General features: G+C 45.1%; 1 protein-coding gene across 1 annotated transcript in view; it reads right to left on the minus strand.

The window, feature by feature from the left end:
- Window positions 1–16,845, minus strand: part of LOC138792616 (gametocyte-specific factor 1-like) — a 55,348-nt gene that overhangs the window by 7,574 nt on the left and 30,929 nt on the right. Inside the window, exon 8 of the mRNA XM_069970247.1 lies at window positions 10,489–10,577. Coding sequence (XP_069826348.1) covers window positions 10,489–10,577 — 89 coding nt within the window. The remainder of the gene's footprint in view (window positions 1–10,488; window positions 10,578–16,845) is intronic.

Genomic DNA, 16,845 nt, shown 5'->3' on the forward strand with positions numbered 1-16,845 from the left:
GAGGTCCCCAGAAAGCACACCACACAAGTTTATTATGCAGCAATAACAAAAAATCGTTTAATAGGGCGGGATGCTGTGCTGCCTACGGACTCATAGAAAGAAGAAATTTCGGTGAGTAAATTTAAACTTTCTATTCGTCCTACGGCAGCACAGGAAAACAATTGGGATTGAACAGCAATCAAAGAAAAGGGAGGGTTTATGAAGAAGCAGCTACTTCCAGCACTCTTTTGCCAAAGGACGCCTCCTTGTTGGTGATCACATCTAACTTATAGTGTTTGATGAAGGTGTTGGGAGTTGACCATGAGGCTGCCCGGCAGATATCATCCAACGAGATTTGAGCCAGATGAGCCCAAGAGGTGGCCGTGGATCGGGTGGAATGCGCCTTGATCCCTTCCGGAGGTTGCAAACCTTGGTTGGAATAACAGAAGGATATAACATCTTTCACCCATCTAGCCAAGGAGGCCTTGGACGCTGCTTTACCCTTGTTTGGACCTTGATATTGTATAAACAATGAATCAGAGAGGCGGAAAGGTTGAGTTTGCTGAAGATAGAACAAGATAATTCTCTTCACATCCAAACAGTGTAATCTCACTTCTTCCATTCCCTGAGGATTCTCACATAATGCTGGCAGGAAGACTTCCTGAGAGATATTGGCTGGTGACGGTACTTTAGGGATAAATCCCTGTGATGTACGTAGTATCAGAAAGTCCTGGCTAACTCTGAGATATGGCGGCTTGCAAGAGAAGGCTTGTATTTCTCCAATTCTCTTCGCTGTCGAGATCGCAACAAGGAATAGAGCCTTCCACGAGAGAAGCTTGATGTCTGATTCCTCCATGGGTTCAAATGGATGTAGGGTCAACCCGTCTAGAACCATAGAAAGATCCCATGAAGCGATGGGCTTGTTCACCGTAGGCCGTAGGTTCTTCACTGCCCTGAAGAATCTTTTAATTAGGACTTGGTTGGAAAACCGACCTTGGAAAAGATAATTGATAGCTGAAAAATAAACCTTTAAAGTATTATACTTTAAGTTCTTCTTAAACCCTTCTTGTAAGAACTTCAGCACCACTGGAACTGTCGGCGAGGTTACATTATTCTGAGAACACCAGGTATTGAAAATGCGCGCAATTCTGTCGTAGACCTTAATTGTGGAAGGTCTTCTGAAAGACATAAGAATGTCTACTACATCTTCAGCCAAACCTTCGTCTCTCAAGGTCTGCCTATCATCTCCCAGGCGGTGAGTCTCAAGGTTTCTAGAGACGGATGGAGAAGACCGTTCTGACTCAGAAGATCTCTGCGCAGCGGAATCTCTTTGTATCCCACGCGCGTTGAAACCACGCCCTTCTGGGCCAAAATGGGAGAACCACAATCGCATGAGCCTGATCCTCCTGGATCTTCCTCAAAACTATGGTTATCAGTGGGAGAGGTGGGAAGATGTATAGGAAGCGTCTGGACCAGCTGAAGGAGAGGCCGTCCAGAACATCCGGGGAATCCCTCCTGTTGAGCGAGGCAAAAGTTGGTAATTTGCTGCTGTTCGCAGTTGCCATCACATCCATCTCTGGAAGGCCGAAATTCTTCACTATCCAGGCAAATGACTCCGGATGTAGACTCCACTCTGCTGGCTGAATCTGATGACGGCTTAGCCAGTCTGCCGTGACATTGGTGGACCCCTTGATGTGAACTGCACGGATCTCTAAGAGGTGATCTTCTGCCCAAGACATCAGGGCTTGCCACTCCTTCATCAACAGGGGAGATCTTGTTCCTCCTTGCTTGTTCACGTAGTAAACAGCGGCAAGGTTGTCCGACTGTATTAGGACACTGTGATTGGAGACTATGTGGGATAACTGAATTAGAGCCCTGTGGATCGCCCTCAGCTCTCTCAGGTTGGACGAGCACCGAGCCTCCTCTATGGACCAAGTCCCCTGCACCCAAACATCCGCAACATGAGCTCCCCATCCCCGCTTGGAGGCATCTGTGGTAAGTATTAGTTGGGGAGCCTTGGACAGATTCTTCCCGCATGAAATCTTGTCTGCCCTCAACCACCACCTTAGGTCTTCCCGTGTTGCTGGAGAGAGAGAAAGGATTGTCCAGAGAAGACTGGTGACGATCCCACTGAGAGCGCAGGTCCTGCTGAAGGAGTCTCATGTGGGCTCTGGACCAGCAGACTGCCTCTAGAGATGAGGTGATCAGACCCAGAACTCTCATTCCCACTCAAATTGAAGGACATTATGCGCAGAGAAGATCTGTGATGCTGTTGAAGAGCTTGTTCTCCCTCTCGGTGGAAAGAAAAATGTTCATGGCTACTGAGTCTAGGCGGAATCCCAGAAACTTGAATCTCCTTGAGGGCTGTAAGTTGGACTTCTCTAGATTGAGAATAAAGCCATGCTGTTGAAGCACTGCTATTGCCAAGTTGATATGTTGGCGGAGAAGCTCCTCTGATTGGGCTTTGATGAGCCAATCGTCCAAGTACGGGACGACGAAGACTCCTTGGAGTCTCAAGTGCGCTGCTAGGATGACCACTACTTTGCTGAAGACTCTCGGGCCTGAGGATATCCCGAACGGGAGACAAGTAAACTGGAAATGTCGAACCGTCTTTCCTTGCCATATTGCCACTCTGAGAAATCTGCAATGGGCCTTCAGTATGGGAATATGCAAATACACATCCTTGAGATCCAAGGTTGCGGCCCAATCATCTTCCTGTAAAAAAGCTGTTACAGACCTGATCGTTTCCATCCGGAAGTGTTTCGGAAGTATATACTTGTTTAGAAATGACAGGTCTATCACTAACCGCCAGGTTCCCTCCTTCTTGGGTACTGCGAAAATCTATGAATAGACTCCCGATCGCTGCTGATGGGAAGGCACTTTCTCCAGGGCTCCTTTTTGAACAAATTCCTCTACTAGTTGTAGAAGTAGAGGCTTTCCTGGATTTGTGCAGTAGTGATTTGGGGGAAGATTGGCAAAGTCTATGGAGTAGCCTCTTGAGACTACTGATCTGACCCACACATCTGAAGTTGTTGTCATCCATGCAGAAGCAAAATGAAGCAGCCTTGCTCCTACAGGGACATCTCTTCTGGCGTCATTGATCTTTCTCTTTGTTTTGAAAGGGCTTCTTCTTTTGTGAAGATGGCTGATAATTGCGTCTGTTACCGTACTTTGACTGTCTTCCTTGCTGGTTATACCTCTTATACTGGGGAGACTTCCTCTGCTGTCTCCGAAACTGCTGCAAGCCCTTCCTTTTAAGAGGACGTGGGAAGGCAACTCCTTTAGAAGAGCTTAGAGACTGTAGAATCTTCTGCAGTTGAGGACCAAAGAGACTAGCAGGTTGGAAGGGGAGAGAGCAAAAATGACTTTTTGCTGGAACATCTCCTCCCCACTGTTTAAGCCATAGAGCCCTTCTTGCTATTGTAGAGGTGGCCATGATTTTGGAGTTGAATCTAATAGAATCAATGGGGAAGTCTGATAAAAATTCAGCTGCTTTCTTCATATCCGGAAGAGAGCGCAATATATCTCTAGGGACCCCTTGAGACAGATCCTTGGTCAGCTGGCTTAACCATAGGCGAAGTGCTTTGGCTACTGGCAATCGAGGCTTTACAAAACGTAGCTGCTGTAGCATAAACTCTTTTTAAGGCGAAGTCTGCCTTTCTGTCCATCACATCTGAAAGAAGAGAGGGTTCTTCTGCAGGATATACTGATCTTTTTGAAAGACGGGCTACTGGCTGATCCACCACGGGAGGATTTTCCCACTCCTCTGACACCATGGGCTCCAGCCTATACATCGCCCTAAAATGAGAGCCTGGATCCATCTTTTTATCAGGTTTCTTCCAATCAGCCTGCATGAAGTCCATTAGCAGAGAATGAGAGGGAAGAACTGTATTGTCTGTTTTAGGAAAACAGAACAGCGCCTCATTCTTGGGTAGGCTCGAGGAGGCTGGTTCCATTTCCACTGTCTCCTTAACACTGTCAATGAACTGTGAGGCTTTATCTTTATTAAAGAGGTAAAGATCCTCTGAGACCGCCCCATAAGTCTTGCTGGAATAGTAATCTGACTCCGTATCTGAGCCTTGAGAGGTAGAAGATGGCTCCTCAGAAGAGACTAAAGTAATAGAGTCCTTTCTGGATTTCTTACTGGATGGTAATTGTGAGGTCACCTCGGCAAAGGCAGATGATAGCTGGCCTTTAAACCAGCCAAAGAACTCTTTGGCCTCATCCTGAAATCCAGTGCTCCTATGAGAAGAGCAATAGGTGCAAGTGTCTCGCTCTCAATCATCTGGTAGAGGTTGCATACATTTGGAGCAGAGTCTATGTCTCTCCTTTCTTGAGCGCTTTCTGGACCTATTTCCTTCAGCCATCTAGAAAGGAAAAATATCATAGTGAGATTTTTACTAGGGCCAGGTAACAAATGGGAGCCAAAAGACCTCCTTGTACCTTCTGTGATCACCGGAGGTGCTGCCTGACAGAGAGCTGCAACCTCCTACTAGGTGACTCACAGTTTAAATGAGGTGCGGGATCGACAGTGCAGTGCGCATGCCCCGGAATCGCCCTTGACTGCGCCTGCGCCACCCGCGTCATCTTGAATATTATTAGGAAAGGCACAGCGCATGCGCCGGATCCACACTCTGACTGCACCTGCGCCGCCCAAGTCCGCCAATGAGAGACGAACCGGCCTAACAAGGAAGTACTCACAGCAGACGCGCGGCGTACTCTGGCTGGGATGGCCGCAGAATCACCGACAGGCGGGACATGCTGGAAGCCGCAAACTCACTCGCATGGAGACGCCAGATCGTCCCGCTGTATCCGGCTTCCGACTCCTTCCTTGCAGCTGCGGTGAGTGAATCAGCTAACGGAGGGTAAGCAACTCCGATTCCTGATGAGGGAGCCGGCATTTAGGGAACTAATACAGGGCATACATACGGACACCGTATACAGAGCCACCTGATAGCTTATAAAGATGGCCAGCTAGACTAAGAAGGCCAGAGCTTTACCCAGTGATAAGATAGTCTGGACAAACCGAGGCCAGAGCTTCCATAACATATATACTCCTGTATATATAAGTTCATATTATAGGGGAATTGAACATGCCAGGCATGAACAGAGCCCACTAAATGGCACCTAAAGAAAAAAGGAAAAATATAACAGTAATTAGAAACAATAATAGGGACATACAAAAACTGCCTTCTGCCTTGCAGAAGAAACAAAAAACCTGTGTGGTGTGCTTTCTGGGGACCTCTTATAGCATGATAATCAGGGTAATATACGTCACCTGTGCATGCTTTAATCATTTGTTTCTTCTGCCTGGTAGGATGAAACTCATGTTAACCCCCAATTGTTTTCCTGTGCTGCCGTAGGACGAATAGAAATATATATATATATATATATATATATATATTTGTATTTATATCTCACTGATTACAGTACTTTGGAGTATTTTACTTAGCACGATTTATTTACCTCTACCCCCCTGGGATTAAGTGACTTATCATCTACTTATGTGTGTATATGGGACATACATTATCCCATCTGCCTTGTGAGCCATCTGATGCATTTACTGTAGTATTTTTCGTATCTCCCTACTTTTAAATATATATTTTCTATATGTGTAACAATAAGTATTGTTGTAAGTATTGATTTTTGAAGGTATTGTCTAGCATCAATTTTTGCGTTGTAAGTTGTATACAATGTATAACTTTTCTTGTATCTGATGGCCTGTAAAAAAATTCAAACCATTGTTAACAAATATACGTTCCTTAACCCCTTAAGGTCAAAGCCAATTTTCGTTTTTGCACTTTTGCTTTTTCCACTTTATGTTTAAAAGGCCATAGCGCTTGCATTTTTTCACCTAGAGACCCACATGAGCCCTTATTTTTTGCGAAACCAATTGTACTTTGCAATGACATGCATTATTTTTCCATAACATATGCTGCGAAACCGGGAAAAAATTATTTGCGCTGTCAAATTGAAAAAAAAAAAAGGAATTTGTTTTGATTTCGGGGAGTTTTGCATTTACGCCGTTCACCATATGGTAAAACTGATATGTTATGCATGTTCCTCAAGTCGTTATGATTAAATCGATATGTAACATGTATAACTTTTATTGTATCTGATGGCCTGTAAAAAATTCAAACCATTGTTAACAAATACATGTTCCTTAAAATCGCTCCATTCCCATGGTTATAGCGCTTTTATCCTTTGGTCTATGGCGCTATGTTAGGTGTCATTTTTTGCGCCATGACATGTACTTTCTATCGGTACCTTGATTGCGCAAATACGACTTTTTGATCACTTTTTATTACATTTTTTCTGGATTTGATGCGACCAAAAATGCGCAATTTTGCACTTTGGAATTTTTTTGCGCTGACGCCGTTTACTGTGCGAGATCAGGAATGTGATTAATTAATAGTTTGGGCGATAACATGCGCGGCGATACTAAATATGTTTATTTATATTTATAAAATGGGAAAAGGGGGGTGATTTGGACTTTTAATAGGGGAGGGGATTTTTATTAGTAAAAAAACATTTTTCCTTTTATTTTTCCTTTAACCCCTTAAGGACGGGGCCCATTTTCGTTTTTGCGTTTTCGGTTTTTCCTCCTTGTGTTAAAAGGCCATAGCACTTGCATTTTTCCACCTAGAAACCCATATGAGCCCTTATTTTTTGCGTCACTAATTGTACTTTGCAATGACAGGCTGAATTTTTGCATTTGGTACACTACGAAACCAGAAAAAAATTCAAAGTGTGGTGAAATTGAAAAATAAAACGCATTTCTTTTATTTGGGGGAACTGTGTTTTTACGCCATTCGCCCTGGGTTAAAACTGACTTGTTATGCATGTTCCTCAAGTCGTTACGATTAAAACGATATATAACATGTATAACTTATATTGTATCTGATGGCCTATAAAAAATTCAAACCATTGTTAACAAATATACGTTCCTTAAAATCGCTCCATTCCCAGGCTTATAGCACTTTTATCCTTTGGTCTATGGGGCTGTGTGAGGTGTAATTTTTTGCGCCATGATGTGATCTTTCTATCGGTACCTTGATTGCGCATATACGACTTTTTGATCGCTTTTTATTAAAAAATTTTCTGGATTTGATGTGACCAAAAATGCGCAATTTTGCACTTTGGAATTTTTTTGCGCTGACGTCGTTTACCGTGCAAGATCGGGAATGTGATTAATTAATAGTTCGGGCGATTACGCACGCGGCGATACCAAACATGTTTATTTATTTATTTGTTTACTTTTATTTAAAACCTGGGAAAAGGGGGGTGATTCAGACTTTTATTGGGGGAGGGGGCTTTTTACTATAAACAACATTTTTATTTATTTTTTTTACACTTATACTAGAAGCCCCCCTGGGGGACTTCTAGTATATATACTTTGATCTCTCATTGAAATCTCTGCAGCATAGATATGCAGCAGAGATCAATGAGATAGGCACTCGTTTACTTCCGGCTGCTGCAGCCGGAAGTAAACGAGTGCCAAGCCGGGGACGGCGCCATCTTGGATGAGTCCCCGGCCGGCATCAGTAACGGAGATCGCTCCTCCGGGGCAACGTCCCAGAGGAGCGATCTCCCCCACTAGACACCAGGGAAAGGTTGCCTCCGGTAATCGGAGGTAGCTGTCAACTTTGACAGCTGCCTCCGATTAGCTAATTAGCGGGCAATAGCGGCGGTCCCGGGCTACACGCGGCACCTGGGACCGCGGCGCTTCAAAGCGGCCCCGCTTTGAAGTGCTAATGGGGACATATGACGTACCGGTACATCATATGTCCTTAAGAGGTTAACTAGAAGTCCCCCTGGGGGACTTGTATATACACAGCAATGATCTCTCATAGAGATCAATGCTGTGTATATACACAGCAAAGATCGATCAGATCGGTCATAGATTGCTATGGCCTGCTGCGGGACCCGTGCCGGCTAATAGGGCACTGCCCGGCTGCACGTGTCAGCCGGGATCAGCGCCGTTCAGAGCGGGGTCCCGGCGGGACCCCGCTCTGAACACCCCCCATGGCCCCATGACGTATGAGATACGTCATAGGTCGCTAAGGGGTTAAAATCGCTCCATTCCCAGGCCTATAACGCTTTTATCCTTTGGTCTATGGGGCTGTGTGAGGTGTCATTTTTTGCACCATGATGTTTTCTTTCTATCGGTACCTTGATTGCGCATATACGACTTTTTGATCGCTTCTTATTAATTGTTTTCTGGATTTGATGCGACCAAAAATACACAATTTTGCACTTTGGGATTTTTTTGCGCTGACGCCGTTTACCGTGCGAGATCAGGAATGTGATTAATTAATAGTTCGGGTGATTACGCACACGGCAATAGCAAACATATTTGTTTATTTATTTATTTTTATTTAAAACCTGGGAAAAGGGGTGTGATTCTGACTTTTATTAGGGGAGGGGGCTTTTTTTTACTAATAACACTACTTTTACTTTTTTTTTTACACATATACTAGAAGCCCCTCTGGGGGACTTCTAGTATATACACCTTGATCTCTCATTGAGATCTTTGCTGTATAGTTATACAGCAAAGATCAATGAGATCGGCACTCGTTTGCTTTCGGCTGCTGCAGCCGAAAACAAACGAGTGCCGAGCCGGGGTTGGCGCCATCTTGGAGCGGAACCTGGCCGGCAGCAGGTACAGAGATCGCTCCTCTGGGACAACGTCCCGAAGGAGCGATCTCCCCCACTAGACACCAGGGAAGTGCTGCATCCGGTAATCGGAGGCAGCTGTCAACTTTGACAGCTGCCTCCAATTACCTGATTAGCGGGCACGGCGATCAGACCGTGCCCGCTAATAGCCATGGTGCTGGGCTACACGCGGCACCCGGGATCGCGGCGGTTCAGAGCGGGGTCGCCGCGCAGCCCCGCTCTGAACACCTCCTGGGGACATATGACGTACGGGTATGTCATATGTCCTTAAGAGGTTAAGCAGAGCTCTTGTAATGTGTGACATGGCAAAATTTTGTTTCTGTATATCTGACTAGAGATTGGTTAAACAAAAGCAAACTGTCAAATTCAACACAACAATACAGACATACAGAAAAAGTACTTGTAACATGATTTACTATATAATATATCTACACTACCACCTAGTGGAAAAACCATTTAATGCAACAACAAAAAAAAATTAGTTTGAAGTGATGTTTTCCACAAATCTTAATATTTATCTAAAAAGCACACACTAAATATTTCAAAATACAGTGGTTTCTTGGATTATGAGCATAATTCGTTCCGGGACCGTGCTTGTAATCCAAATCCACTCTTAAATCAAAGCAAATTTTCCCATAAGAAATCATAGAAATGCTGACAATTGGTTCCACACCCCAAAAATAAAGATTTATTATTCTGAATAACATGTGAAACTAATGAAACAAACATTCAGAAACAGCAGAATATGTGATATTATAAGTTACTGTACAGTAATGGAGAAGATGGGAAACACAAGGGCGGACAGAGACTGCAGGGACTATGAAGGAATGAGCAGGACACAGCTATGAAGAGATTACCCCCCAGTCCTGTCCCCTGATGTGAGCCCCAGCCTGAAGTGGATCTGCTATGATTTGGAAGGTGAGGGAGACTTACTGGGTCAGAGTACAGGGCTGTAGACCCGGCTATGCAGACCATGCCCCTCTCCCACCCAGCTCATAAACCAAAGCAATGCTCTTAAACCAAGTAACAATTTCGAAAAACTGTGAGCTCCTAAACCAAAATGCTCTTAAACCAAATTACTCTTAAACCAAGGTACCAGTGTATGTATATATTCGTAGAAGGAAACACAGAAATGGCAGAAATCAGAGTTCTCATACTTCACAGTTGCCTTCATTAGAATCCAACTGCCATTTGGCTTTTGCAATTACATCAGTGACAGTCAAAGCGAGTCTCTATTCCTTTTGTTTAGATCTTGTTCTCTCATTCTCCGATCTTAAGGTCCTATTCCACGGAATGAATATCGGCTGATAATTGTCCCGTGAAATAGAGGGCAACAATCAGCCGACATCGTTCATGTCAGCTGATCGTTGCGTCGCTTGTTTTTCAAACATGTTGAAAAACAAGCGACTGTGATAGCAGCGATCTGCTGCCGTTGCTAAGTGGAATAAGAGGCAACAGACCGCTACTATTCTCTATAGGCTGCCCGCAAGATCTAGCGATCACCTGGGCAGCAACTCACACTCAACCGATCTCTGCCGACAGGAGGAATAGTGGCGGCAGCGAGCGGGTAACGAGGAGCAAACGAGCGCTGACAGTGCTCATTTGCGCCTCTGCATCGCCCCGTGGAATAGGGGCTTTTGTCAATGTGCCTGTAGGTTAGTTTTTAATGACAGGTGTCCTCCTGTACGTGATGGTTTGGGCACTATTGGAGCCTGTGATGTGCACTTAATGCATCAAATTTTCAAATAATCCTTTAAAGTTGCATAGATTTAAACGCTAAATGAAGTTACAGCAATACGAGTTAACTGGCCTGCAGCCACCGCAGTTGCTTACTCATTTTCCATGGCAGGACATAGGGCAGAGATTTAGGTGCACGCAAGTTAGAACCAAGACTATTTTTTGGATCCATCAGAGTTCCAGTACTGCAAAGAGAAAAAAGGGACATTAATAAGAAATTAATCTGATTCAGTACAGCCCAACCCCCACCCCCCCCCCCCCCTGCACTCAAAAAGCAGTGGCCTTGCTGGATATTTTATATATATATATATATATATATATATATATATATATATATATATACACATACACACATAGCATCTGCCAACAATGGATAGAAAAGAGCAACAAAAAAGCTTGCGAAATAAAGTTATTTCTGAGAGTACTTAAAAGAGAAATTCAGCGAAATCAATCAGGCGGGGACAGGGGGGCATAATAAACAAGGTGATGTAATGTTACAAAAAAATTGTTTGAACAAGGAATAGTTATTAGTGATGAGCGAGTACTAAAATGCTCGGGTGCTCTTTACTTGAGACGAATATCTCCCGATACTCGAGTGCTCGTTTCGAGTAACGAACCCCATTGAAGTCAACGGGAAACTCAAACATTTTTGCAGGGGACCCAAGTTCGGTAGAGGGAAGGTCGTGTGAAAACCTGTCAACCTCAGAAAATGATGGAAACACTACGGAAATGGACAGGAAAAAGCAGGGGCAGCATGTATGGATGCCTCTGAGGCTGCCAAATTGCACCATTATGCCAAATTCTGGGCAAAAGCCTGGTTAAAACAGAGGTAGGCATATGAACCACCCAAAAAATTAGCCTGACACAGCATGGCGGTGAGAACACAGGGAACCATTAAAACAGAGGTAGCATATTGACCACCCTAATATTTAGCCTGACACAGCATTGCGGTGAGAACACAGGGAACCATTTAAACAGAGGTAGCATATGAACCACCCCAAAATTTAGCCTTGACACAGCATGGCAGTGAGGACAGAGTGACCAAGGTAGAAGCAGTAGCCAGTGAGCCATCAAAAAATTAGGCCAGACACAGCATGGCAGTGAGCACACAGAGAACCATTAAAAGTGAGTGAGGAAGCAAGTGAGCCTCCCAAAAAATTGGAGTGAGGCCAGGGGCTAGGATTCATTGGGGTACAATCTGTTTTCCGCAGATAATTTGCACCTTAATGGAAGGGGGTCCGCTGTGCTGGGGGAGAGAATCCTAGAAGGGGTGGAGGGTTTTTTAAACTAGGGATGTGAGGGAGGACAATGTAGTATGTAATGTAGTGGCAGATAGGTTAGAGAGGGGACAGAACAATGAGGAGGGAGGAGAAAGGTCCTGTGGGGGGAGGATAAAAAGAGTGCATAGGGAGATCCATATGTTGCGGATGAACAGTGGGGATGATTGTAGCCACAGCACAGTAATAAATCCCATTTCTTATAATGAAGCGGTTAAACTCGATGGTAATATAAAGTGTATGGTTACTAATGCCAGAAGTCTAGCCAGCAAGATGGGGGAGCTAGAGGCCTTGGTTCTGGTGGAGTCCATTGATGTGGTTGGTGTGACTGAGACATGGCTGGACTCCTCACATGACTGGGCTGTCAATATTCAGGGATTTACGTTGTTCAGAAGGGACCGGGTGGGCAGAAGGGGAGGAGGAGTATGTCTGTATGTCAGAAATGATATTAAAGTGAGTGTAAAAGATGCAATAGTGGGAGATGACTGTGATGATGTGGAAGCATTATGGGTAGAACTACAGAAGGAGGTAAAGAGTGAAAAAATTATTCTTGGTGTAATCTATAGACCCCCCAACATTACTGAGGAGGTAGATGGCCAGTTGAATAGACAAATAGAGCGGGCTGCCCGGGAGGGAACAGTAGTGATAATGGGGGACCTCAACTACCCAGATATAGATTGGGGTCACGGTTCAGCTAAAACCACAAAGGGGAGGGAATTTCTTAACCTCCTGCAGGATAATTTTCTGGGCCAGTTTGTGGAGGAGCCAACTAGACGTGATGCCTTGTTGGATCTGGTTATTTCTAACAACGCTGAGCTGGTTGGGGATGTCACTGTCCATGAACACCTGGGTAATAGTGACCACAATATAGTGACTTTTAGCTTAAAGTGTAGAAAAGAAAAACATGTTGGGAAGGCAAAAACTCTTAATTTTAAAAGGGCCAATTTTCCTGGGTTAAGGGCAGAACTTCAGGGCATAGACTGGGAGCGGCTGCTGTCACATACGGATACAGCTAATAAATGGGAAATCTTCAAATCCACATTAAATAACTGTACTGCCAAATATATTCCTATGGGTAACAAATATAAACGGTTAAAATCCAATCCCACATGGCTTACAACCGAGGTTAGAAGGGCTATAAATGAGAAAAAAGGAGCATTCAAAAAATATAAATCAGAGGGGTCAGCTGTAGCATTTAAACATTACAAAGAAGTCAACAAAACCTGTAAAAATGTAATAAAAGCAGCAAAAATTCACAATGAAAGGCAGGTAGCTATAGAAAGCAAAAGAAACCCCCAAAAATTCTTCAAATATATTAATGCAAAAAAACCAAGGTCAGAGCATGTAGGACCCCTAAATAATGGCGACGGGGAATTAATAACTGGGGATCAGGAGAAAGCTGAGTTACTTAATGGGTTCTTCAGTTCTGTATATACAAAAGAGGATGGAGCTGTGGTGGGTGGGGCCAGTACTGAGGTGGGTGGGGCCAGTGCTGCTAACACATGTAATGTACTGAACTGGTTTACTATAGATATGGTCCAAGATAAATTAAACAAACTCAATGTAACCAAAGCTCCAGGGCCTGATGGATTGCACCCCAGAGTTCTTAGGGAACTCAGTTCTGTAATTTCACTACCCTTGTATGAAATATTCCGTGATTCTTTGCTTACTGGTATTGTGCCGAGGGACTGGCGTAAGGCAAATGTAATGCCGATCTTCAAAAAGGGCTCTCGAACTTCCCCAGGTAACTATAGACCCGTAAGCTTAACGTCCATTGTGGGGAAACTATTTGAGGGACTACATCCAGGAATATGTAGTGGCTAATAGTATTATAAGTGATAACCAGCATGGTTTTACTAAGCACAGAAGCTGTCAAACCAACCTAATATGTTTCTATGAAGAGGTAAGTAGAAGCCTGGATGGCGGCGCGGCTGTGGATATAGTGTACCTGGATTTTGCAAAAGCGTTTGACACAGTTCCTCATGGACGTCTGATGGGTAAGTTAAAGTGTATCGGTTTGGAAAATTTAATGTGTAACTGGATTGAAAACTGGCTTAATAATCGTACCCAGAGAGTGGTGGTCAATGATTCCTACTCCGAATGGTCCCCGGTAATAAGTGGTGTACCCCAAGGGTCAGTACTGGGCCCTCTTCTGTTTAACTTGTTTATTAATGATATTGAGAATGGAATTAACAGCAATGTTTCTATCTTTGCAGATGACACCAAGCTTTGTAGTACAGTACAGTCTATGGAGGATGTGCAGATGTTACAGGATGACTTAGACACACTGAGTGTTTGGGCGTCCACTTGGCAAATGAGGTTCAATGTGGATAAATGTAAAGTTATGCACCTGGGTACTAATAACCCGCATGCATCATATGTCCTGGGGGGAGTTACTCTGGGAGAGTCGCTGATGGAGAAGGATCTGGGTGTACTTGTAGATAATAGACTACAGAACAGCACACAATGTCAGTCAGTGGCTTCTAAGGCCAGCAGGATATTGTCATGCATTAAAACAGGCATGGACTCTCGGGACAGGGATATAATATTACCGCTTTATAAAGCTTTGGTGCGGCCTCATCTGGAGTATGCCGTCCAGTTTTGGAACCCGATTCATAAAAAGGATGTTCTAGAGCTGGAGAGGGTACAAAGACGGGCAACTAAACTAATAAGGGGAATGGAGCATCTTAGTTATGAGGAGAGATTAAAAGAATTACATTTGTTTAGTCTGGAGAAGAGACGTTTAAGGGGAGATATGATTAACTTATTTAAATATATAAATGGCCCCTACAAGAGATATGGGGAAAAGATGTTCCAGGTAAAACCCCCTCAAAGGACAAGAGGGCACTGCCTCCGCCTAGAGAAAAAAAGGTTCAATCTCCGGAGGCGACAAGCCTTCTTTACCATGAGAACTGTGAATCTGTGGAACAGTCTACCACAGGATCTGGTCACAGCAAAAACAGTAGAGGGCTTCAAAACAGGGCTAGACAAGTTCTTAGACCAAAATAATATAGATGCATATGTATAGAACCTATCACCCCTCCCCCTTCCCTGTATCCATCCCCTCCTTGGTTGAACTTGATGGACATGTGTCTTTTTTCAACCGTATTAACTATGTATGTAACTATGTATGTAACTATAGTGGACACAAACCTAGGTGCTGACAGCTAACTGGCTAGGCCAGCTGTCAGTCACCATCAAGGGTACACCTGATGCCGATTGATCGGGGGTGGTGAGGCCCTGGCCGCGGCTACACACACACACACACACACACACAAAAAAAAAAAGATAACATAGCTGGCTGGTTGCCAGGGACACGATCGGCGGGCCCCCGGAAACCAGTCCCGCTCCTCCACAGACATAGTAACTTCAGAGCATGGAGGTGAGGACACAGAGAATAATTAAAAGTGATTGAGGTAGCAAGTGAGTCTCCCAAAAATTAGGCCAGACACAGCATGGCAGTGAGCATACAAAAAACCATTAAAAGTGAGTGAGGAAGCAAGTAACCCTTCCAAAAAATTGGAGTGAGGCCAGGGGCTGGGATTTATAGTGAACACGAACCTAGGTGCTGGCTAGGCCAGCTGTCAGTCACCATCAAGGGTACACCTGATGCCGATCGACCGGGGGTGGTTTGGCCCTGGCCGAGGCTACACAGAAAAAAAAAAATGATAACACAGCTGCCTGGTTGCTGGGGACGCGATCAGCGGGCCCCCGGCAACCATTCCCGCTCCTCCACAGACGTAATGACGCCAGAGCATGGCAGAGAGGACACAGAGAACTGTTAAAAGTGCGTGAGAAAGCAAGTGAGCCTCCCAAAAATTAGGCCAGACACAGCATGGCGGAAGGAGATTTGGCTGTTGGCTGAGAATTAAAGGAGGAGGAGAGGAGATACCAAGAATCTTCATGTTGAGCTGCTCTTCCCGGGTGTACAATTGAATTCAGGTGAAATCCAGGCTTTGTTTATTTCTATAAACGTCAGCCTGTCAGTTGACAGGCGGTTGCGATTATCAGTGATGATGGCGCCAGTTGCGCTGAAGACCCGCTCTGACAACACGCTAGTGGCAGGGCAGCCCAGCCCCTCCAAGGCGTTAAGCGCCAGTTCGGGCCACGAATCCAGTTTTGCAACCCAGTAGTTGTATGTAGCAGAGTTATCGGGAAGGACGTTGGTATGGTCAGCAAAGTACTCCCTCACCATCTTTCTACAGGCCTCCCCCTACTCTGGCTAGATTGGGGACGGTTGACATAGTCTTGCTGGGGTGCCATGAAACCGTCAAAGGCCTTGGAGAGTGTTCCCCTGCCCCTTGACAAGCTGCCAGCTTCACCTCTCCTCTCCTCCGCTCTTTGGACCACAGAACTACGTCCTCTAGTGCTCTGGCGCTAGTGGTGTCAGATGGGAAGTACATTTTCAGGTTCAGCACCAGGGTCTGTTGATATTGATTCACTCTCATACTGCGTTCCTCGCCAGGAATGAGAGTGAAAAAGTTCTGTTTGTACCGAGGGTCAAGGAGGGTGAACACCCAGTAATCGGTGTTGTCATAAAAATTTTTAACCCGAGGGTCACGGGAAAGACAGCCTAACATAAAGTTAGCCATGTGCGCCAGGGTCCCAACACGCAAGAACTCCCTCTCCTCAATAGGCTCAATTTCCTCCTCCACCAATTTCTCTTCTTCAGGCTATAAACGCTCAACAACTAAGGATTGAGCATGGGTAACCTCTTCAGTCGCGGCAGCAGTCTGCTCCTCTTCCTCTACTCCGTGGTGAGAAAATGATGTCAGGGTGGTCTGGCTATCTAGCGGCAGATGTTCTTCACTCGTCTCCTGAGACGAAGGCAAAGTCTCAGACTTCAGGCTGAGCAGGAGGCTTGAAGCAGACAGCAGCGGGATGGTGAGGCTGATGATGGCGGCATCGCCGCTGACCACCTGTGTTGACTCCTCAAAGGGGCCTAGTACTTGACAGATAACAGACATCCACGTCCACTCCTCATTGTAGATTTGAGGTAGCTGACTGACCTGACTACCGCTTCTTACCGAGGTTGACATCTGGCATTCCACAATGGCTCTGCGTTGCTGGTAAACCCTGACTACCATCTGGAAGGTGGAATTCCACCTCGTGGGCACGTCGCACAGCAGTCTGTGAGTCGGCAGTTGCAAGTGCCTTTGCACTGCCCTAAGGGTGG

Source organism: Dendropsophus ebraccatus, chromosome 5, assembly GCF_027789765.1.
Source record: "Dendropsophus ebraccatus isolate aDenEbr1 chromosome 5, aDenEbr1.pat, whole genome shotgun sequence".
NCBI lineage: Eukaryota > Metazoa > Chordata > Amphibia > Anura > Hylidae > Dendropsophus > Dendropsophus ebraccatus.